At 42.2% G+C, this 24,953-nt stretch overlaps 2 protein-coding genes across 2 annotated transcripts in view; both read right to left on the bottom strand.

Annotated features, from left to right (window-relative positions):
- Window positions 1-5: 5 nt before the first annotated feature.
- CTHRC1 (collagen triple helix repeat containing 1) lies at window positions 6-6,468 on the bottom strand (the record flags this gene model as incomplete). Its single annotated transcript, XM_084202825.1, is given in 5 exon segments — window positions 6-151; window positions 1,290-1,506; window positions 2,858-3,079; window positions 6,195-6,354; window positions 6,356-6,468. Coding segments are annotated over 5 exon segments (855 nt in total). The 3' UTR covers window positions 6-8.
- A 9,260-nt stretch (window positions 6,469-15,728) lies between these two features.
- FZD6 (frizzled class receptor 6) overlaps window positions 15,729-24,953 on the bottom strand; it is a 28,101-nt gene continuing 18,876 nt past the window's right edge. Inside the window, exons 4-7 of the mRNA XM_084214592.1 lie at window positions 22,169-23,186; window positions 19,708-19,856; window positions 18,200-18,625; window positions 15,729-17,710 (exon numbers count right to left, since the gene is read on the bottom strand). Coding sequence (XP_084070718.1) covers window positions 17,554-17,710; window positions 18,200-18,625; window positions 19,708-19,856; window positions 22,169-23,186 — 1,750 coding nt within the window. The 3' untranslated portion in view covers window positions 15,729-17,553. The remainder of the gene's footprint in view (window positions 17,711-18,199; window positions 18,626-19,707; window positions 19,857-22,168; window positions 23,187-24,953) is intronic.

Here is a 24,953-nt window from a genome sequence, read left to right on the forward strand (position 1 = left end):
GAGGGAAGTTATTTTGGCAGTTCTTCAATGATGATTCGGGAGACTGAATTCCATCCAGTAGAAGCATCTCCCCGTGGATAATCTGAGCACGTCCCAACCCAGATGGCAATATCCACCAAGCCAGCATTGATCCCTTCACACAGACCTTCCACTGGTTAAAGACAAAAATCAGGTTACCTCAGCAGGCACAATCCCTTTGTATTTCACAACTGAAGGTGGGCTCACTCAAGTGCTTAAGAACAGCAGCTTGTTGCAAGCTTTTGCTACTTAGTTAAATGTAAAAAGTTTTTAGAATTTTAAAACAATTTCAGAAATAAAGACTATTATGTAGAGTTGTGGCATCATCAGTTACAGGCATGCAGTGCCTCTGTCTGTGCTGCTGTTTAACACTCATTGCAGTACCTGAAACAGATCACCATCACCAGGATGGCTAAATGAGAGGTACAGCTGCTGCTTTAAATACCCAGATTTACACACTGGGAGCTGGAATATGGCTTCCAGACATCTTTCTAACAGTGATGGGAGGGGGTGGGGGCACAGCCATGCCTGGTTTACAGCTCAGCTTTGTAAAGGTGATTGCCACCCTGTAAGCTTTCCACACTTCAGTCTCTGCTTCTGCATGAAGTTGCACTTCTGATACCCCAGCAGCACCACTAGATGGAGGTGGGGTAATGAAGACGAGTCAGCTCTACCCCTATGCTGAAAACATCCTATAACAGCTCTAGGCATTAGATTTCATGTAGTCATGCAGTACAGGGAGGAAAATGGAGGAAGGACACAGACTTTACGTTCCTTTTTCGTAGTATCACATCCTTTTATGCTGAATGAATTCACTAATTTGCCTCTGCTAAGCAAATGAATAATTGCTCCCAGATATTTCACTTTGGAGGTACTTTTGCGCCCCACCTGAAATCAGAGTAGAAAAGTCTCATTTTTGCACAGATAATGTGCAAATAGCAGTATTTCAAGCCAGGATGACACTGCTTGGCAGTAAGGCTGTTCCTCCATAAGGTTAATACAGCACAGAATGTCTCTGTAGTCATGTTGTGGCAGAGATCAGTAGACCTGCCTGGACAGAAATCTCTTCCATTTCTACATCTCCGGACATAAGTACCATGAAAAGTACCACAGCTAGAAAGTACCGCCTAGTAAATAATTATAACACTGTTACTTATCAGTGACCAGCTCTGAGACAGCAGAGCAAGAGCAACAAGTGTGAGTTGGCCACTCTCTGCTTTTGGCAACCGCTGCTGCCTTCTGCTCCATCTCTGCTCTCCCGGCACACATACCTGAGGAAGTCCTGTGTATGTTAATAGTAGAATTCAGCTCTGGGCTTCCTTGATCCAAGTATATGATGGCTTCAATGGGCAGTGGGCCAGCACACTCTGCCCCGTTGAAGGTGAAGTACCAGCGCTGGCAGCAGGCGCTCCTGCACTTGAGCCGCAGCGAGCCGCTGAAGAGCACGCGGAGCGCGCTGTTGGAGCGCATCTTGGTGAACGTGCATTCCTGACAGGAGACATTGAGCCCATTTATTTTCTATATATTCATATTTAGGACGCTGATTTAGGAATATGTTAATTTCAAAATGTTTTGGCTATTCTCTTTAGGCTCCTCTGGGAAAAAAATTAAAATTGCAGCCCGGGAGATGCCTTGCAGTGCAAAGATGCAAATCAGAACAGCACCCCATAGATGGTAAAGGAGAAACGGACTATGGAAATTCTTAACTTTATTTAGGTAACAGCTGCTGTTAAGTTGCTAGCCTAGTTACCTTCTGGGATTTATGTAAAGGGATATAAGCTCTCTGAAAGCTGCACTCAAGCCACAGGATCACGCAATCATAAGGATTGGAAGGGACCTCTGAAGATCATCTAGTCCAACCCCCAAGTCCTTGCATGACAAGACAGCACAGTTTCTGTCTCTGCTAACAGAAATCCTGGACTTAAAGATTATCACAAGGCTTCTGAGCAGTTTATACCCAATAAAAGCTCCACAACTGAAAAATAAATACTTTCAGGTTTTTAAGTGGTTGTTAACCTGTCTTCAAAATGCTGGATTTCATAGGGGGGAAAAAAAGACAAAAAAAGAAAAAAAAAGACAAAAAAAAAAAAGATTAAAAGAAAGACAAAAAAAAGAAAAATAACCAAAATAGACCAAAAAAAAAGACCCCCAAAAAAGACCCAAAAGAGAAAAAGAAAAAAGCTAGGGATGGTTCTGCAAGTACAAAGCAGGCAGTAAGAAAATTCTACTGAAAAAGTCTATTCTCCCTCTAGCCACAGCACAGCAGTTAAACTGCTGTAATCACTCTGGGCTTTGCTTCATAGTTGGGATTGACCAGGGATTTTTTCTAAAAGTTTTACACCCAGGGCTGCAGTGGAGGACAGACTGTTTGTGTCAGTCCAGGTGACACTGGCAACTCTGCTCCTGAGCAATGCTGATCCTTTGCAGAGGCGTCCTGCAGCTGAGTTTCAGTGAATAACCACCATGAAGCAGGATTTATAAAGATGGGTATAATTAACAGATTAAAAATGTTCATCCCTTTTTGGGATTAAAATGGTGAAAACCTTGCCCTGTTTTGGGCAAGCTAGTGGTACTTTTTTGGTACTGGGACTTTCAGCTTTACAGTTACAGATCTGGTCTACTGAACATACTCTTACACCAGCTACAAAATTCTTCCGAAACCCTATTCCAGGCACGTAGCTGAAACACAGCTGAGAGCAATCCGAAGGAGCTGAGCCTTTGAGAAGTTCACCCCTGCGTGCAGAAGAAGGCCCCAGCAGGAACTCTGCGCGGCCGGTGGTGCCCGAGGCAGCCCTGGAGCCGCGGTGGCCGGCGCAGCCCCAGCGCAGAGCCAGCTTACCGCGATCTTGCCCAGGTCGATGCCGTAGTTGAGCGCGCTCCACGAGCACTGCTTGAAGTTGGGGGTCCAGGACTCCTCGACGCTCTCGCGCATGCACTCGCCCTTCTCCCCCTTCAGCCCGTCCCGGCCCGGGATCCCAGGTGTCCCAGGGATCCCGTTGGCTCCTGGGTTTCCATCCCGTCCGGGAACGCCGCTGGGGCCTTGCAAGCACATGCCATTATACTGGAAGAGAGAACAGATCTCGCTGCTTCCATCCCTCAACTCCGAGGCTAACCAAGTCAAACGCAAGTGAATAACAACAAAACCCTGCTGTGCCACAAGGGGCTATTTCTGCATCTCCCAAAAAATGGTTCCACAAGAAGGAAAAAACAAAGGAAGAATAAATTTTCAAAGATAAGCAGTGCCAGTAGAATTTGCTGTAAAATAAGATGCCTTTTTTTTAATGAAAAGATGCATAAATCCTAGCATTAAAAATTTACCTAGTCCAAGAATTAACACCTGTTGGAAAAGTTCACAAGAGTCAAAACATTTCAATACAGAAACAAAAAAAGAAGTCACATGTTAATAGTTACTTCTTCTTAACCCACCATTACTTGTATAACTGTCTGTGCTAATACGTGTTGAGTATTATTTTTCTTTTCTTTTTTTTCAAAGAAAATTTTCCATTTCATGGAGCACAAAGGTTAATGCCATTTTTCTTCTGTCACTGCTCCTCTGGTGAGGAGGTGACAACCACATTGTGATAATGAAGCCCCACAATTCAGTCTCCAACAGGCACACAAATGGATGGTGATATGGATGTGGGAAGCTGCACCCTGGAATAAAGCTGAACTCAGGAAGCTGGTCTGTAACAGTGGGAAGGCAGACATGGGAGGAGGGCACACTCACATCCTTCCTAACATCACAGTATTAGGAAAGGGCAAATGCTGCCCTCCCAAACTCCATGTTAACACACCTTGCCTTCACACCTTTTGCCCACATTGGAGAGTAGGTTTGTGAAGCCCAGAGCTCCTTTCCCCAGCAGCCTGAGTGCTGGGATGTGGGAGGAGCACTGGGCATGGGAATGCTGAGCAGGAACCGGCAGGGGCTGGCCATGGCTTTTACTTCATGTGCTCTGTCCTATCTGGTGACTGACTGCTTCCTGCAGTCTTCATCCCAAATCCTCACAGATAGCTGTATTCTGCTCTTCCACTTTCTCACATTTATTTGTCTTCATCTAGTTTAAACCACCTAATCCCCACCTGTTTCAAAAAGAAACAGTGCTGCAGCTATTCCCCCTCATGCCAGCCATGCCCCTGTCTGCACTGCAGGAGCCGTGAACTACAGCCCCCACCCTCTTTCCTTTGTCAAACTGGTGAATTTTCTTCACTGAGGCTGTGCCTTTTCACAGGCTCTGGTGCAAAAACCAGCAGAGCCATCACAGGCTTGGCTGGAGCCACACCAAAAAAAAAATCAGTGACTACATGGAGAGGTCTAGTAAGAAGTCAGATGAGGGTTTGACTAATGGTTGCTAGCTTTCCCTTAGTACCTTCACCAAAGAAAACTCTGCTGGCTAAAGCCAGTGGAAATTTTGGAATATTTTCATTAAGAAAGCCATGTTTTAGAAAAGTTAGCTGAGAGAAGCCTGGTTGGCAAAGCACACACCAACCCAGGAGAACAATGCAAGGAGATTTCTATTTCACACAGCAACAGCTATCTGGTTTTGCTGATGCTTTCCCACTGGACTCTGTTTGTAACAGTGACTGGCTCTGGCTTCCGCATGTGGTTACTCACCACAGAAATCCTGCATGTGGAAATAGGCAAGAGCTGGGTCAGGCCAAATCTCTGGCCTGTTGTCCCCACCCCCAGAGCCACCAAGAGGGGCTGGCCTGCCCTCACACAGGAGCTGCCACCCACAGCCAGACAGGGCACATACCAAAAAACAAACGGGAGCACAAGAATCACCTGGGCTTTGGGCTCCACTCCAACTAAAATTGTCTGTCTTGCCAAGTCAAGTCTTTTCCATGTTTTCTTAAGCTGGAAATGCATAAAGCATACTTTAAACATCCACTGAAGGCAGCATCCCCCCTCGGTCCTGCCTCCACTCTGGCCTGGCAGGGCTTCTGCTGCAGCAGTCTGTCCAGCTGGGCTGTGCATGAGTCAGCTGCCATTGATGTACCCACACTTGGCTGCTCGCTCTGCTGCACCCAAAAAGCACTGAGCAATTTCAAAGGAATGAGGGACCCTGAAACACTGCTCAGAAAATGTGCACAGACTCCTTATTCTCAACGGTGTTAGCTCATCCATGTGCACAGACTCCTTATTCTCAATGCAATTCAATTTCCACAATAGAAGTGAAGAGGCAATGAAGTAGTGTGGAAGGGAAGGAGCTTTGCCAGCAGTGGTGCTTCCAGCACATCACCTCAGGGGATCTCTCTGGAGATCATGGAAGGAATGGTCATACCATTGATGTTCTATAGAAAGTGAACAGCAGTCCAGCAACTCACAGAAATACCTTCACATCTGCTTTCTACATTCCAAGGACTGGAAAACTTCCCTCCTGTCATCTGTCCCTGAGATGGGATAGTCCCAATGCATTCAGGTTTCTGGTAGCAATGGAATTGCAAACAATGGTGTGCAGTCCCTGCCGCCAAAGGAAATAATGAATTCGTGCAGCTCCAAGGAAAGGTGTGTTCGGTGGGCATGCAGGCAGTTTTCAGAGCATGCAGATAGTTTTGTTCATCACTATTTATCCACTAGCATTTTAGGAGCTAAACAGCAGCTAACTGCTTATGTTGGAAGGAACTAAGCAGCATTTACTACTTCTGTTGGAAGGGCTGTCCGATTCCGGCGTTGTCCCTGCGGAGCGCTGAGCGCAGACCCAGCCCCCGGCACCGGGCACGGCGGGGAGTGCGGGCTCCGCCGGCTCCAGCCGCCATCCCGGACCCGGCCCGGTGGGAGAGCGCTCAAACCCACACCGGGCACGGCGGGGAGTGCGGGCTCCGCCGGCTCCAGCCGCCATCCCGGACCCGGCCCGGTGGGAGAGCGCTCAAACCCACACCGGGCCGCCGAAACCCCGCGGTTTGCGCCAAAGCCCGTCCGGCGCCTTCTCCGCATTTTCCTGATTCAGCTCAACAAGGGCTTAATTAACTGAACCGAGAGATGCCCAGCGCCGCGGGACCGGCGCTGCCCTGCCTGGAGCGGCCGCCAGGTTTTTCGAAAGCCTCTGATCTATCGCTTTCTTCGTATCTTTGCAATAACAAAGCGGCTGCGTGGCTCCTCCAGCCACCCCCCTCCCGCACGGCTCCCCCAGCTCCTCCGCCCGCCCCGCTCCCGGCCCCCGGCCCCCCGCTCTCACCACGTCCACCACCTCCCGCTGGCGCAGCGCCTTCTGCTTCCCCTTGGGGCTCTCGGAGCCGCCGTGCGGCGGGGCCGCCGCCAGCAGCAGCGCCAGCAGCAGCAGCAGCGGGGCGGCGGCGGCGGCCGGGCCGCGGGGCATCGTGCGGGGCGGGGATGCGCCGGGCCGGCTGCAGCGGGGCGCGGGTCCCGCTCGGGGCGGCAGCGCGGCGATAAATGAGCCTTTCAGAGCGCGCAGCCCGAGCTCCCTCCCCGGGGAGGCCGGGAATTTCCATCCTGTAACCGAGCGAGACGGCCGGGCAGAGCCACCCCCCCGCAGCCATTGGCACGGGCCGGGGGCTCCCGCCCCCTCGGGCCGGCCCCGCCGAGCTTTCCCCGAGCCGTGCCGGAGCCCCCGGCCGAGCCGCGCCGAGCCGAGCCGAGCCGGGCGGCGGCAGCGCTGCGGGGCCGTGCCCGGCGCTCGCGGAGCCCCTCCCGGCTCTCCTCTCGGCGCTCCCGGAGCCCCCCCGGCTCTCCTCTCGGCGCTCCCGGAGCCTCCCCCGGCTCTCCTCTCGGCGCTCCCGGAGCCCCCCTGGCTCTCCTCTCGGCGCTCCCGGAGCCCCCCCCGGCTCTCCTCTCGGCGCTCCCGGAGCCCCAGGCAGTTCCCTTCCACGCCTTCAGGTGTTTGCTCGGCGCCCGGTAGCTCCTTTCCGACGAAGGAGCTGTGTCTGCAAGAAACCGCCTAACGCCACAGCGGGATCCTGATGCACCGCGAGGGGAAAATGTGACCAAGTACCAGCTGGGCATCAGCCACAGGTTTCACTTTAACAGAATTCAAGATAAGGACGCAAAATCCTCCTGAACAATAGAGGATTTTGGACTTTTTCAAAAAACCTTTTTTCGAAAAACCTGGTATTGCCAGACTGAATATTGGCAATTTAGTAACAAAAGGAAAGTTTTTGGCTACCCAGTGTAAACCATCCCATACTGCTTTCATTCGAAATCATACTTTGCTTTTCATCATTCTAGAATTGAAAGCAGTGTAAAATAAAGGATATGATATGTCCTCAAGAATTCAAAATAGAGATAACAAATGTTTGAGAGGTAGGTCCTGTGTACTGCAAACTTCGTGGTATTTGTAGAGGTAGAGTTTCCAGAAGGGGGAGATAAGCTTCAACACTTTTTTTTCCTGAAGTATTTAACAAAACCACACATTTCTCCTGCAGGAAAGAATGCTACAAGTTGAGTCATTCAAACAGGCTGCATGGAACCACATTTTTGTGTGGACTGAACCCCTTAATGTGGCTCTGCACTTAAAACCACTTCTGCCTTTCTCCCCTTTCCAAGTCTGCGCCTGTGGAACAGTAGCAGTGAATAGCAGAGAGGTACCCCACAGGTCAGTCACACTGCTGCCATCAACCCCGTCACACGCTGTCCTGAGAGCTGGGACTGGCGTCAGCCACATTGCTGAGGTGAGGGCTCCTACCTTGTGAAGAAGGGCAGCATTCCACCCTGTCAACTACAAAAAACAGCTGGTAAATAATAATGGTTCCCTAAACCAGCTGGGAAATTTTATGGAATTATGTAAATCCTTAATTGTAACAATTGCTTTGGTGACAGCCTCAGTCAGCATCCACAAACACACAGAGGCAGAGGCTGCACTGAGCAATTGCTCAGCGCTGTCAGCAAACCCTGCAGCCTCGGGGCTGGTGGCAGCGCTGTGAGGGCGGTGATGTTTGATTTCTCTGTCACCTGCATGTTCACACAAGCGTCCTCACCAAGGGCTGGGGATCCTCAGCATCAACACAGGCTGTTGCTAAGGTGTGTCGCTTCACAGGGTGCCAAACTTCTGCATTACAGAATTAATTTCTTCAGGCAAAGTGCAGCAGCTGAAGTACACAGTGCAGCAGCACTGCATGCCTTCCTAAGGCGATCACTCAGGGTTTTAGAGAATAAAATTTGCATGGACGTTCATAATTATTTCCCCACCTGGGTTTGCTCACCGTATGTTTGAGTGTGGATTTGAAGCTTTGAAAATCCAAATGGCTTTGCCAGAGGAAGCAAACTCAGGAGCACTGTGAGAGAAGGTCTTAGCAAACAGCAGTGGGACATCTGCTTTGAGCTCTGGTGAGTGCATTGTGCAGCTCCTAGCCCTCGTTTGACTTGCAGTGTGCATTTCCATCTGGAAAACAGAAATGTCAACATCCTCCTTAGCCTTCTTGAGCCCAAGCAAGCCTTGCCATCTGTTAGGCTTATGTTTTGTGGTCTTCTGATAGATTTAAATACTTCTGAGGGCACCAACCACTGCCAAATGCTGGTGCTATACTCAGGTTGAATCAGAACTACAGATCTACTTTGCCTTAAATACTTTGCAGCTCAAAGGAGTGATAATAAACTTGCCTGGGCATCCTCTGACCATGATCCATATTACATCAACTAGTGATTCTTTCATTTTATCCATCCTGCCATATGATATAGGCTTTATCTTTTATATGTGGCCCCACAAACATATCAGCACATATTATGAGTTGTTATTAATGCCACTAAAATCTCCCAGTCTGCTCCTGCACAGCCTAGGCAGGCTCACACAAGGTCAATGTGGCACAGTCGATGCATCTTGCACCACAGATGCTCACAGATGAGGCTGATGCCATGAGTGCAGTGTCTCTGCTACAGCTTGAGCTGCTTTCCCCCTCACACAGCCTCTCAGCATCCCAAAAATCCAGACACACAAGTCTGGAGAGGAGGATGTTCCCTTACACACATGTGTTTCCATTCACCTCAGCTGTAACATATTCAAATTCAAGGGACTGCCCATGGGGTCCCTGGGTGTCTTTGCTTTTCCTGGCCAAGCTATTTCAGTTTATGAATCCTGTTTGTTAGCACACTGGTTTGAATTCAACCTGTGAGTATTTGTGATTCAATTCAATTGTTATTCAGTCCTCAGTCTTTACAGTGTGAAATAGCTGCAGGGAACCAGGAGCACCAGACTTAGGTGTCTAAACATTACAGAAAGTTCAAGGCTGAGGATCCTGAGACAAAAGAGCCCAGTAAGGTAAGTGCCAAGACTGGGACTTTTCATCTGCCTTTAACTCTCATTTCCCTGTTCTGAGGATGTCTGGGGATTTTGACTTTGGCTGGCAGCCTGATCTCTGCATCACTCTGGGGAGAGTGTTGTTTTAGCCTGGGTAACAGCAGAGCACTTGAGGTTAGCACTGCAGTGCTCAGCATCACAACACTCAGCATCCTTGCCAACCTGTCCTTGGTGCTTTTAACTGTGGAGTTCATTTTAGATCTTGTTCACTTTATTACTGACATTTTAGGGTGAGCTGTGAGTTGGTGTAAAAGGCTGAGATCAGGGGAAACTGCTGAATTTTTCAAATGGCACTTTGCAGGCTGCCTGTCTGATCAAGGAGACAAAGAGCTGTCTGTACTGCTGTGGAAGAAAACCAAAGTAAGAGCTCTCGGGTAATTTATTACAGATTTAAGAAATGGATTCCAACTTCTTCCACCAAAAAAGCCTTTGGAACTGCATAAAAATCAATGGGATTGTAGTCTTAGTCCCTTCTAACACCTCTTAATTTAAATATATGATTGATATAGCATGAGTAAGATTTTTTTTTAAAATCCGAAACATCTCTCCCTCTATTTTATTACTTTACTAGCACAGATAGACCTATTTTAAAAAAACTTCCAGTAGCTTCTGCATAAAATAATGAAAGCATTATAGCCCCAGCAGTGCTTTGCAGGTACATATATTAACATTTGAATCTTAAAAGCTGATTTGGGGCATGTGCTCACCCTTCAGAGGCTTATCTGCAGAAGAGAATTCCTGTGCTCACATACATGAGGACAGCATATTTTGAGTGTGAGAAAAAAAATCCTGATGGTAAATGTTAATTATTTATTTCTGAATAAGCACATGGCAGTTCTTAATGTTACTATAGGAAATGTATTTTTACACAATAGAAAACATGAGAGAATCAACACCTTTTTTATTCATATTAATTATGTTTTCTATGGAGGGAAATATTTAACATTGACAAGTCAAGACCAGGACATAGGTCAGATACCAGTGAAAACTTAAGGAAACAGTTCCTTCTATTGCCTGCTGGGGTTCCAGGCAAATCTGGCTTTTTCTGTCCAAGTCATCAGTTGATTTATAGTTGCATTTGCTTAAAGCTGTGTTACTACAGTAATAATGGATGCATTGAATATTTTAAACCAAACACTATTCACAAACAGTCAGAGAGAGATAAACTTTGGGAGAACTGATAAAGGATAAAGGATAAATCAGGACATCCAGATGTTTCCATAGTGCAAACTTTATGATGAAAAGCCCAGACTGTTTCCATTAACTGCTGGTTGCGGATTTCAGACCCTGAAGGGGTCTGGTCTGTGCCTCTGCAAGTCTGCTCCCAAGAGCAGCTGGCGCAATCCCAGCTGCAGTCACGGAAACATTTGGGTCTGCTGGGGCATCAGGAGCACATCTGGTTGAAGCAGACCCACTTAGATTGGGTTGTTTAAGGACTTGCAGAATGGTAAAATTATTTCAGTCCAGTTTAAAATTAAATTCACTGGGTGTCCAGTGACTCATCACGTGCAAGGGGAGAGCTGAGTCTCAGGAGGAGCATTTGCTCATTAGAGCAGCTGGGAATCAGTCAGTGGTAGAGAAATCACTTGGCTACCTCATGAAACCACAATGAATAGAAAGGCTTACACAGAACTGAAAAGCTAACTTTCCTTAAATCCTGTGCTAATAAATGGTTATTAGGATGTGAAATACAGTGCTCCAGTCAGACAGGAAGGCTTCTTCAAATGAAGGGCACAATCTTCTACACCATTCATCAAATACACTGCCAGAAGTCTGTCCTTCCAGTTTTGGAAGGTAGCAGATCAAATTAGTGATAATCCTGAGATTAAAGGAATGGACTTGAACTTTAAAGGTTTTGTTTTATTTTATTTGTGTCCAGTAAGCCCTTTGAAAAGGAGTTCCTCAGGATAAGCAAGCTATAAGCAGGGCTGAGGCAGGGCTCTGCAGCCCTTCAAGGTGGCTTACAGCAACCAGAGGTCTATAGCCACCATAACAGACACACACAAAATGCACAGAAGCCTATATATGAATGATTTGGTCAAAGAAACAAACTACTTGGCCCATTTGCACAAAACTCAGAAGAGAGACAGATGGGCAGAGCCAAACAGCAATGGCAGATGGGAACACACTTGATCACTGCAGCTCTGCTTCTTGGATATAGTGGTGGAGCTTGAAGCCTGTGGCATTCCTGTCACCTGGCTCCCCATGCCCACACTGACCTCAGTGAAAAAGTGCCGTGGCTTGAGGCAAGCAGGACTGTGGAGCTTCTGGGCACCACCCCCAGCATCTGCTCACACGTGACCCACTGCCACTGAAAGGGCAATGCAGGGACAGGGGCTGCTGGGTCAGGCACAGCGAGGTTCACCACAAGAGGCTCAGCAGGGTCATCCTTCAGCCCTGAGGATACTGAAACAGGTAAACCCTTGCATTGAAGTTGTTTTGTGTGCTAATATAGGAATAATATTTGACTTGCATCAACAAATGGCTGGGACAAAGGCATTGGAAAGGATCAAGCACCTGAATCCCTGGCTCATGAGGAGATGAAATTGTGTTTGGCCAGAACAGCAAAAGACCTGCCAGGCTCCTGTGAAGAAAATGGTAATTTTGAGCCCTTCTTTAAGTTATATTTTTACAGCAGATGCTCATCTAACTATGCTTTTGTGAGGCATAACTTGCTTCTATCCTTGTAACTTTGCTGTAATTACAGCACCTCCTGGTTGATTATAGATCTTATTTATGAGTTCATAATTCCCCATTGTTAAATAGAAAAACTTTCAGGATGTGTGCCCTAAAAAGCTGTTGAAGTAATATTAATTTAAAAGGCAAATTACTCCTTTTTTTTTTTTTTTTTTTTTTTTCCTTTTGTATGTGTGTGTCTGTGTATGTGGATGCATGTGTGCTTTCTTGGTATTTCCTTCTGGTTTGGTGACTGTCCATTACTCCCCATAGAGAACATCATCACAGCTAATAGCATCTTTAGGTGTCTTTCTCAGGATAATCTCGCCTACTAAAATTTTAAGAAAATTTTAAAGAATAATTTTAGGAAAAATAAATTAATTTGCATGGTGAGCCCTGACTTCAGCCAGCCCAAAACATTTGCATCTCATCCACCCACTGGCACATCACACCTATCAGTGCCACACCTCCACATTTCACAGTTTCACGTGTCTAGATCATTTATCCCTGCAGTGCCTCCTCTTGTTCTTGACTTGGAAGTCTGGATCACAACCATGTCTGTAGGAATCTGGAAGGAGGAGAGCAAGTCTCAGATAAGACTGTGTCCAGTGGGCAACACCAGGGACTCAAACCCAGTGCTCAACTGCTTCAGCTTCCTCAAAGCCTCCATCTTGGTCATTCAAGACTTACCTGCACTCCTGGATAGAAGGCATGATCCTACTAGATTTGGGTCTGGAGGGAATGCTTCCCAGATAGCTTAAGCTGTTAACTAATAAATAATTTACTATTAATTTCTTGTGATCCAGTTTCATGTGGTAAGGTAGAACATCAGGAAGATAAACTGGGACACACATTCTCTTCTTAGTCCTTCATACACATCCTTTATCCTGTTAAGATCCCTTTGGTGGCCATGTCTAACCATCCCCCCCTCACCTCTTTGACAAACCTATTAAATGGCAACAAAACGTCTTCTTGCTGTTTCTCTTCACCTTGTATGGCAAAAATGAGTCCTAAAATACCTTTGCCCTTAAAATACCTGATGTTCTCTCATGACTGTCCTGCTGTACCTGAGTGTCTGGGAGGGAGTCAATGTCCCTTCACATCACTTCCACCCAGTACTGAGTCCCTGTTTAGCACTGCTTTTCCACAAGAAGTGCTTCAATCCAGGACACTTCCAAACAGCAGGAACTACTCCCCTCTCCAGCTCCTGTCTGGGCTAAGAAACCAGCTCTGACTCATTTAATGAAGGTAGATCATTATTTGTTTAAAGAGCTCATTGGCCATTACTTCATTTTGACTAGTAAAACCTGAAAGAAAGCAAACTTTTATTTTACATTTTGTTTCATTGATCAAAGTTTGAAATAAACATTAACAAAGAGCTTGGATATAAATGTACTGGCATGCTTTTAATTATAATTTAAATTTTTTTTTTTGCAGTCTTAAGAGTAATTATACTTTTAATCTCAAGTGCTTTTTAATAGGAACTAAAATCCAGTTAATAAACAGAAGCAGATTTAATAGACATACATCAGAAATACATTCTGAGCTCCACTTCTAGGTATCTAAAGCAGAAAGCTCATGAATGAGTGGTATAAGTTGCTTTAATTAAACTCCAGTCCATTAAAAAATACAAGTATGATAAGTGTAAAGGTGTGAAAGAATAAGTGCAAAAAAAAGGTAACGTGCAGGAAATAACATCTATACCCATGAGGCTCTGAAATACCTTTGGTGCCAGCCATCTCAATTACTGCAAATACCACTGGTTAATACTGGCAGTGAGCTTTACCAGTGAATGCAGCCAGAGGCCTTCAAAGACTGATCCAACAAGCGGCCAGTGTGAAGGGAAGGATCAGAATCTGTCCTGTGATGTGCAGCCATCTGAAGCAGCACGTTGAGACTGGGTGGTCAAACTCCACAGCAAAACAGGAGTCCTCATCCTCTTCAGCTACTGCATTTTTCAGTGTTTTGCAGAAAGCTAAACTTATTTTTATTAAAGAAGTTCAGCTTTTCATACTAATTTTTTTTCTATTTTGCTTCTGAATTTCAACTGGATTTGACGGTTTAAACCAGATATATTCTGTATCCTGTAAGGAAAAAGGAGCTTCAGTTCTCTGTAAATCAGCTGAACAGTTGTCAAAGAAAATAGTGTGATACTTCAGCTTGTTAGTGCTCCATCACTGAATTGCTGGGGTTTTTACTTTAAAAAACCAGAAGGATTTAAACATGTTTTAAATACTGTAGGTTGGTTTTGTATTTTTTTTTTCTTCTCTGGTAATAGCACATTTTAAATATTACAAACATTATTTATATTTTCAAAATTAGACTTTTTTCAACTATGTGCATAGATTTACACTCTAGGTAAAGTCTACCCTGGTTTTCACTAAATACATTTAGCAAAGTAGAGCAGTAAGATACAGTATAAACAACATGTACCATAAAAGTACCATATTGGAAATTTCAGGTGCTGTTTATTTCACAAATCAAATATTATTTGATATGCTAAATTTATCTTGTCCTTTACAAGATTTTCTATGCAACCTGAAAACTCAGTGCAATGCATAATTTGAACTGATTTATGACATCTTCATTCAGAGAAAACTATTTGGCACACACAATTCCAGGTTTGGAGAAGCTGTCAGTATCCTATAGTCTAGCTTCTTGTAAACAGTGGCAGCAAACAAGACTAAAAAAATGGCTGTATCACTGTAAATAGCTGGATTTACAGTACATCTTCCAGAAGATTGCCAGCCTCCATTAAACAACTTCAGCTAATGGAGATCAGTTCCCTTCTTCCCAGGGAGAAGTTATTCTCACAGGTTCACAAACACCCTTTGAACATGAATGGTTTAACTTCATTCAGATAACAAGAGGAAAGCAAATAAATAAATACCTTTTGTTAGAGAAGCTGCTTAGGAGATTGTGCACTGCCCCTTCCCATAATGCAGTCAGTCTTCCAGGCCCTGATTCATCTCTGTGCCCGTTTTCTCTCAGTTTCCTTCTCCTCATCACTGCTGTGAGCATCCAAACAGCACTTTAGCTTCCCATTCACTGCTTGGGTACTTGGTGGTTAAAGCACCCAGAGAGGTTACAGCCTCTTTGCCTGCAAGGATCACCCTGGGAATTCTGAGTGTGTTTTTTCTGGTGCAGCTGCCCTGGAACACACAGAGTGCTGCAGTCTCAATCCACCACTGATGTGTTTCACTGCCAGTCAATGTTTTGATTATTGCTTTGTATTTCACACTTCTTTGATAATTTACCTATTTTTAAGCCCACAGTATTGCTATAACTTCGAAATTACTTTATCTTTTGTAGAGCAGTTACTACAAAAGCATTTTTTTCCAGAGCTTCCTAAAAAGGGGGAATAGCACTAAATAATTAAAAATCAGTATTTTAAGAAGGTGGCAGTATGAACAGTCTGGAAATACACATTCTACACAATCTAAAGGAGGTCTTTAAAGGTCATGAAAAAAAAGATGCTGTAAACATTAGGATGAAAGAACTAGTTCAAGTTCCTCACTCCTGCATAAGTCTGTGTTCATGTGAACAATTCCCAGCATTGTTCAGTCTCAGTTTCTCACACAGGAGAAATAAAAACATTGCAATACTTACTAACTCACACAGCCCTACTAAAACTTGTGTTTTAGGTGCAAAAATACTACAGTAGTGGGTAGAGCAACAAACATGCCAGGTTACTGAGAAATAGCCACTCAGAAGCTCTTACTATACAACAGCATATTTTATTACTAACAAATACAGTAATAACAAAACTACTGAACATGTGTATAAAGTTACCTGGTTACAAACAGAACTAGAAAAATGAAGGGTATTTAGTGCACCTTTTCACAGGAGGTTTTTCTTATCTTTCTTACTGTCCACTCAGTAGCAAGAATTCCATGTACTTTTAATGGGAAAATTGTAAAAGAAAGAGCATATCCCATTGAAGGCAATAAATTGCAAATGCTAAAATGCAGATACTGTAATATAAAGAAATTTCATTTTTAATGCATGATGGATAAAACAAATAACTTTGGTTTATCAGAACCCTAGTTCCTGTTGTTCCAGCATTTACATGTCCTTTGTACCATGCAATTTTCATTGTTCAATGCATCACCATGAAAACTGCCCCAACTCACAGTAAATTCTCTGCATATTATGTCTCATTACATTGAGACATAATCTTATTAGTGGTCAAATGCAAGATGCTGGACAGTTTTACAAAATGCACTGACATTTATGTTTAGAAAACAGCAAAATCTGTCTCCAAATTATCTCAAGTAATAAATCCCATTGGCTCTTAAAAAAATATTGACTCAAATGAAGTCAGACAATGAAATTGTTATCCACATCAGCAGTACTTGCTCCTGAGAACCACCTAGCATAAGAAAGGCTATTTGTATTAAATCCTTTTTGATTTAAAGAAAATATATTGTTGTAGCATAATAGAAAATTAGGCTTTGTAGAAAATTAGGCTTTGTAGGAAAAGTACTAAGGCTGTCTTCTTGGTAAATAGATTGTCAAAGAAGCCTGCATATTAATAATTCACCAGTTGTTTGCAGCAGTTATCTGCAAGGTATTTCTTTATAGTATTTTTTAAAAATTGAAGTTACTCACATAGAAACAGCACGAAATGAGCAGTTGCTGCAGCTCAGGACAAAAGCCCCGAGCCTGCACGTCAGGCTGTGCCCACCGAGCCCAGGAGTCTGAGGTGTCCCCTTTGTCACCATGCCCTGGAACACCAAGCCAGGAGAGGCTCCAAGAGGAATTTTGCTGAGACAGTGCTGCACCTTCTGTAGCATCCCTGTGGCAGGACCCACCTTACCCCAAACATCAGTGCATGCTATGGATAAAGGTCCAACCTGCTTTTCTCAGAACTCTGTCTTGTTGGCTGATCACCAGGGACTGCTGGCTTCAGCAACACCCTAAGGGGAGCACGGGAACTTTCCCAAGTTTGTACAATACATACAAAACACTAGCTCTAAAGACTGACCTTATGCAGTCACGTATTTAGAAAATTCATTTTTATGTACAAAATAAACTGCTGTAGTTTCAGATTCCCTTTCATATTCAGTGTACAAGCTACCATAAACCAGTGCTATAACTGATACACCATGATGCATAATTTAGAGTATTTAGGAATTTGTGCATCACTTACTTAAGTGATACTGTTGTTTAAGAGACAGTAAAAAAGAGGAAAAAAAATAACAAGTTTTGAAAAATATTGAAGAGGCAGATGGAATTTTATACTTTGAGAAGTAACAGTGCTTTCAAAGCATTATTTTAAAGCAATTCATTAGAAAGTGTTCTTTATATAATGAATAATATTTGTCTCTCATCTTTTTCTTACATTATTGCCATGTCCTACAGAACTTCAATTTCCTTTAGTCCTGGACAGGATTAAATACAGTACATTATTGCTATCTGTCCCCACAACAAAACATACATTTTTTTAAGTGCAAAGCAGGATATATGTGTTTTTTAATAAGGCACAGAATATCCATTATTTCCAGTGTAACAAAGAACTCATGTCAGTTTTATACAATGCAAATGTTTATACAAATTTTCAATCTTTCAGTTTTATGCAATACAAATGTTCATATACATTCTCAGTCTTTCAAGGATTAGAACTGTTTCCTGAATCCAACTCTCTTCTGGCGTCTGAAGCTGAGTAGACGAGTAGTGATACAGAAGGTGACTGTGGGACATCAGGTATTTGGGAACAGCTCCTTTGCAGTGAAGGGGATTCACTAAAATCATTTTTAGGAGTCATTCTGTAAGTAATGAAAAATAAAACACAGACAGTAAATTTTAAGCACAGTTTAATTTTCATTACACTGGAAACAAACTGAGTAGTGAAATCATAATATATTTTCAGCTGTATTCTTTTCAAAAGAATGCAGTACAGTTCTGTACACTTTTCCAAGCCTACAGTCACATTGTTCTTTTTCAGACCCATCACCTCTCAAAATGATTGCAGTGCAGACACAGGTTTCTTGAGGGTCACTGTTCAGCAAGGCAAGAATATCCTACAAGCTGAAGCTCCAACACACAATGCTTAAAAGAAAAAGAAGAACCCTACAAAAATGCAAAACAGTCCAGAAGCTAAACATACACGGCCACAGTCTGCAAGTTCTCTTGACAGCTACTGAAGGTCAGGTGCATCCTGAGAGCACCCTGATTCTTCAGAGAGAAGAAACAACACTTACAAAAACAGTGGTAATATGTAGAAACAAAGAAAATACTGACTTCGGGAGCCTTACCTTCCTTCAGCTACTCTCTTAATACTCTCAGCCAAAGTACTCATATGGCAGGTGCTGTCTGCTTTGTTTCTCCTTTCCACCTGATCCACGGCCAGTTTAGCACTGGGTAACATCTGATCTCCGTTTTCACCTTCCTCCACTCTTCGGGCGGATGCTCCATCTGCCTCCATCTCCTTCTCAGATGTCTCTGGAGAGCTTTTAATTTCTGCCACAGTTTCCTGGCTCAAGTAATCATGATTAGTGATTGCTACTGCAGAAGTTCCATGATTTGTTGTGCCACCTGTACTGGTCCCCATTGACTTTGAAATGACTTTCAGTCTGTGTGAAGTTGACTTGTAGTGCTTCTTTTTATGTTTAACTTTGGAATTGTGCCTCAAGAAAAATTCACATGATTCTTGCAGCACTCTTCGACTCTCGCTGATTGGACTGGAAGAGAGTACAAGCACATCACTGAACAAAGAGGATAATCTTAGCAATAATATAATAAAGAGTAGTACACAAAACCTTGAGAGAACAGCAACCTGAGCTGGATGTTAATGAACAGAGAGGAAAAAATTGTATGTGAAAAGAGAAGGAAAAATCATAACAGCCCCAAAGTAACTGTCTGTGGAACAAATAAATAGAGCAGATTTCTACATTTCTTACTTCTGCAAATAGGTCCAATAACTACTGTGAATGAATGATCTACTAGAGAGAAAAGAAGAATTAGAGCTCATAAGCAGCTGCATTACCAACTTTATATAGAGTCAACCTCCTCCAAATGAAAAACTATAAGCATTGTAAAAATTACTTCCTTATTTTTAAATCCTTGTAGCTAAAAGCAATTAACATCTGAAACACAAGCAAAAATTATACAGGAAATGGAAAAAGAGGGGAGAGGCAAAGGAAGCTATAAATTCACCACTGAGGAATGGAGATGTAAAATAAAAAGAGCTTAGAGACTACTGCCTTGGGAAATCCAAAAAAACAAAATTATGTAAAGCCACAATATCATTTATAAGTAACAGATAATCTGAAAAGAAATAATCAAGACATAAAAAAGATTTGAAAAAAATCAACAACTACAAGAAATGGAGACAAAATTTATAAGCTATTTAAATCCATAGATATAAATTTGCTTAAATTAGTAAACGTAGCACTAAGTACTGTGTCAAATGAAATGGTCACAACACATGAAAAGAACTAAACTGATGGCTGAAACTATCTTTCCTCCTTTGACTGTGAACCAGAGATGTATTAGCCAATGTTAAACACAGCAACACACCTTTTGCTCTACAAAAGAGAAATCAGCAGAGGAAAATATTTTCTGTCTTCTTGAGACTGTTGTTAAAAAGTCACTGCATATTTAAAACTTCCCCAGACTCCAGTAGGAATTCTGCTGATGCCCAAAGCAGCATTTATAGTCTTAGGACAACATTTTGATTATCTGAGCTATATATAAAAAAACATGTCTGAAAGCCAAATATAAGTATACACTTTAAAAAACAGAGGGAAAAAAAATTTCTTACTCTCTCTTGCGGTTTCTGTTGAAGAAATTGGCCCATTCGGAGCAGGTCTTTTTACTTCCCACCCAGAACACTGGAGATATGCCAACAATTAATGTCAGCAAATATTTCATCAGAAACAAAAATATTTCTGGTCTTGCTAGTGCCTTTGCCTAGAAGATAACAAAATTTAATAAATGCAAAGAAGAAAATATACCCATTGATTTATTTTTTTAAATGAAGAAAACAAAGAAATTTCTTAAGTGAGAGACTTTCTCCTTATGACTGTTGTTCTTTGTTGAGGCTTGTACTGTGGACAAACATCAGACATGTACAGACAAGTCAGATGTGGTTCAGCTGAATATACACACAGAAGAGATCTGTCAGATGGAATTGTTTTTCTTTGAAAGGAAGTTAACTTTGGGAGTAACAGTATTAGTAAAAATGTTCTCCAGAGTAAGTGCGAAAGATTTATCCCTTCAACTTTAAAGAAATAGCAAGTGGATCACAGAATGGTTTGGGTTGGTGGGGCCCTTAAAGATCATCAACTTCCACTCCAGCTGCCACAGGCACCTCCCACTAGACCAGGTTGATCAAAGGCCCATTCCAGCCTGGCCTTGAACACTTCAGGGATGAGGCATCCAGAACTTCTCTGGCAAACCCATTTCAGTGCCTCTCCAACTTCAAAGTAAAGGATTTCTTCCTAATATCTTCCTAATCTAAACTTAGTCTCTTTTCAGTTCAAAGCTATTCCCCCTTGTCCTGTCACTACATGCCCTTGTAAAAAATCTCTCTTCCTCTTTCTTGTAGGTTCCCTTCAGGTACTGGAAGGATTAGTGAGGAGTCAATCTGATTAGACAGCATCTTCAAGGAGCTGCAGGGAACTACACAGTAGCTTTCTGTTTATTGCAAAATTAATCCACCTATTTGCAGAGCTGTATCATAGAAGCTACACATTTAACCCAGTGAGAGATCATTATCTTCAGCTCTCATGTTGCAAATTTAATTTATGCCACTTGTCTTATCTGCAACACCCGTCTATGGAAGTCACTATTTTTGTTAGCCAGGTAACATTAGCTGCTTCAGTTTGTTTTTATTTGGTTTTCATCTGGCAAACGTAGCAAAAGTCTACAAGCCAGCTCAGGTAAGCCAAGGCCAAGCACACCACTTTGAGCTATTCCACAATTAGCACACACTGTCTATCATAGGGACAGATCCTATAAAGTAGATCTTTGTGTAATATTTACTGTTGATATTTCATCCTTCCAATGGGTTAATTAAAGGCTAAAAATACATGCCCTGTGTTATTATGCCAAGCTGTTATATTTAAACACTACAAAACAAATTTATTGATTATTTTAAAGCATAAAAGTCTTGTTTTCAAACCTGTATATTCTGAAGCATTTAGGTTTACACAGAGCTCAGGATAAAACCCACTGAAGTCAAAATACACTTGTTAAGAAACAGTACTGGAAGCCAAACTGACTTAAATCCAGAGAATACTAAAGGATGTTTAAGAATGAAAAAAAGGTCAATCCTGATCATTCCATAATACCTGTGTTTTTATTCCTCATTTTTAATGACAGTTTATTGCAGCAAAAATGTAGATGGGAAGTATAATGCAACAAAAGATGACACAAGACACTTGGATTTCTTAGTGATGCTGTCTTCTTATATATTTGTTCTTAAATGGAAAGAAACAATACTTGTCAGTTTATAAAACTCTCTGCAACTGCAGCAGATTTAATCTACTGAACATAGGCAGATTTAATTTAAAAGTCTTTCCAAGGAAGCTGGATTTTAAGAGGCAAATGTTAAACACAACTGCCTTCACAATTTTAAGTTGAGATTTTTTTCTTTATTTGCTTTTTTTTGGTTGATTTTCTAATAAAGAATTCTTCACATTTCTGAAAATCAGCCTGCAAATGACAGCTGTTGTGGAAAAAAATATATGGGAAATTTGTTCTGTAATTTCATTTGGTTTACACTTCTACACTTTAAAGAAAAAAAAAGAAAAAAGTGATTTGAAATCTGTGGTTATAAGCAGCATTTAAAATCTAATTTAGTCTAAATTTTTAAGAATCATTATTTCAGCTTCAACTGAAATTGATGAATATTCAACTTATGTACTTTGATACTGAGCTTGGCACCAAAGTACTCAGCAAATACTTTTAGAAACAAATATTGTGAAGAACGACCCTCCTCTATCACAATTTGTAACATGAAGTTCAAAGATCATAAAAACGCTATATATTCTGTTAGAGATACAAGTTGAATTTAACTGCTGAATGCCACCAATTAGATTAAAATTTTCATAGAAAAAGTAATATTCCATTATTTTTTGACTTAAAGAGGAACTAAACACTCCACATTTTTGAACTAATTACTTAATGTAAAAATAATTGACACATTGCATGGCAGATACGCATAACGGTTTTTGCTAATTACCTTTACAGTACTATTCTTAAAGGAAAACATTACTTGCCTGATAAGGGCAAGGAATATGGTACTGGTCACAGTGGTCAAACACCCAGGTAGTTTCCCAGATTTTCCGGTTCACCAGTTCATAAACATAACATCCAAGAAGTGCAACAAGAGGCACCAAGTACAGCCCGCTGAAAACTCCAATGCGGATCATGAACTTCTTGAGCTTCTCCTGGTTCCGGCCGTCGTGCTGAATGACCTGGCGCACGTGGTTCAGAGAAATGATGCCGGCTAAAAGGAGAGAGAGACCGAAAAAGACACAAAGGCACAGCGGCAAAAGCACGAAGTACAGAGAGGCGTCCAGGTCATAGAGACCCACAAAACAAACTCCACTGATATTGTCCCCTTCGACTTTGTTCATTGCAAGGAGCATAATGGTTAGAAAACCAGGTATTCCCCAGGCAACTGCATGGAACCACATGGCCTTTTGCGCAATAGCTTCACAGCTCCATTTCCTTCCCGCCGCAAGGAACCAAGTGATGGTCAGAATCACCCACCATATAGTTCCTGCCATAGTGAAAAAGTACAAAACCATGAAAAGGACAGTGCAGGCTTTGTTTTGGGAGCCAAGAACAACCGTTTCACCAATTTCTAACTTCTCATCTGCCTCATTACAGGCAGTTCTGTTCCCAAGTAAAAATCCAATAAAGTACATTAAAGAGACTATGCTGTAACAGACAGAATAATAGATGATTGGTCTCTCTGGGTATCTAAACCTTTTAACATCAATCAGAAAAGTTAGGAACGTGAAAAGCGTAGCACAAAGACAAAAGATCGAAACTATTCCAATGAAGCTTTTTGCCACATCCAATTCATAATTTTTGAAGTACATATTGGGACATGGGGGTGCACACTGATCAATTCCTAGAAACTTGTAGCCTTGTCCATTGGTAGTGTGTAGGTGTCGGGGACACCAGAATCCATAATCCCTTCGGATCTGGCTTGGGGTCTTCTGAGTTCCATGTATGTTTGTGGTTACAGCAGCAGTGGCAGGAGCAGTCTCATCACAATTGATTAACCTGAATAAGTAAAGAGAAGAGGAAATATATCAATAGCCTTCATTCTCAACTAGAATTGATGCCTTAGGCTTTAGCTTTTATATTTTTCAGACTCTGTACTGCTTAGTGTGTAGTTCTGAGCTTCATATTAGGGGATAGCAAGCTCTCTTCACAGAGCAGCTAGACAAAACAATTCCTTTCCTAGCTTGGAACCAAGGACAACCACCTTTTAGGCCCAAGAGCATAAACAACGTGGACTGAGGACAGAAAAACAAGAAGGATGGGACTTCATAACCTAAAGCTATAATTGGACAATTAACTCCAATATGCTAAAGAACTCATAAAAGTGTGAGACCTTGTGACCAATCGTCGTTTTGTGACCATTTTGGGTTCATCTTGGCTGGCCTCTTGTGCCGCTCAAGGTGTGTCCACTGAGGCCTTGTAATAAATACCTGCTTTATTCTTTAACTCTGTCTAGCCTCTGTTCTAGGTCAGCCTTGATAAGGCATCAGAATCACTTCTTAGAAATATGAGAAAAATCTGATCCTAAGCACTATTAAATTTCATAGATGTTGCAAATGTGAAATTATATGAAAAAAAAAAATCAGATGGCATTACAAAAACCAAACTTCAAGTATCTTTATTTCAGAAGATTTCAATATTTATTTAATTGTTGCTCTCTAGCTGTTGTTTTATAGTTTATGAAACACTACTCAAATTGCAATCATTCTACACTTTAGAATTATACTAAACTTTTACATATGTACAGTACATAATATTTACAGTACATATTTATTTTTCTTTTTGATAACAGACTGTTTGTGACAGCAAAAAATCTCGTGAAAATACAAGCTTTCAATTAAGGAAGAAGACTGACATCATACTTGATGACTAGTACATGATTATTAGAATTTTTTGTGTTGTACTGCTATGTTATTACCAACAGTAAACAACCTAACTGAAAAAAAAAAACCTAAGTAGAAAATGCAAGCACTGTCAAAATTATTAGTATTGTAGCAATTTTCTAGCTCTGTGATCTTAATTTAAAAACTGCTCAAGATTCAACTGCTCCAGGGTTTAACTGGACACAAGATGTGATTTTTTATAAGGATAATACCATATTAGTAGTGCTGCATGTATCTTCAAATAAGATTATAGAACTCAAGCAGGTAAGCATTTACCCAAAATGGGATTTATGGTCACATGCATTCCAAGTTTAAGTGTACATTAAAAGGAACAAGTTTCCCATTCTAGCTTTTAAAGTAAAATTCTGTTACCTTGACATTGTTTGTCAAACACTATTACAAGAGCCTCTCAATTCAGTATCCAAGCTCAGCTCCAGCTAAAAACTCCTTCAGTTCTTTGTTTTACTGCACTTTCATGCTGTCCAACTAAATCTAGACTAATTGTTAAGAAAACTGATTCTATGGCAGATTCTTTCATTAACCACAGGCTGGAGCAGTACATCTGGAAACAGAGTGAACTTCATTCATTCATTGTCTTAATCAGTTTCATGTTCATCTGTAAGAATACAGAAGGTGAACCTCAGTATTCCAGTTAGTGCCCATGCTCATACCAGCTCCTCTTCCATGGGCTGCAGCAGCAGGATCTCTGCTGCTCAAAGAACATCCTGCTCAAAGAACATTCTCAGAACAGGGAGATGGACTTTTCAGTATTGGCTACCAGGGAGGTATCACTTGACACATGAACAGGAAAGGTTCATTTTCAGTAAATGCTAACAGTTTTAAAGTAATTTAAAGCTGTACTAAATCCTGCAAAAAACATAAT

Source organism: Fringilla coelebs (assembly GCF_963513975.1).
Source record: "Fringilla coelebs genome assembly, chromosome: 1".
Lineage (NCBI taxonomy): Eukaryota > Metazoa > Chordata > Aves > Passeriformes > Fringillidae > Fringilla > Fringilla coelebs.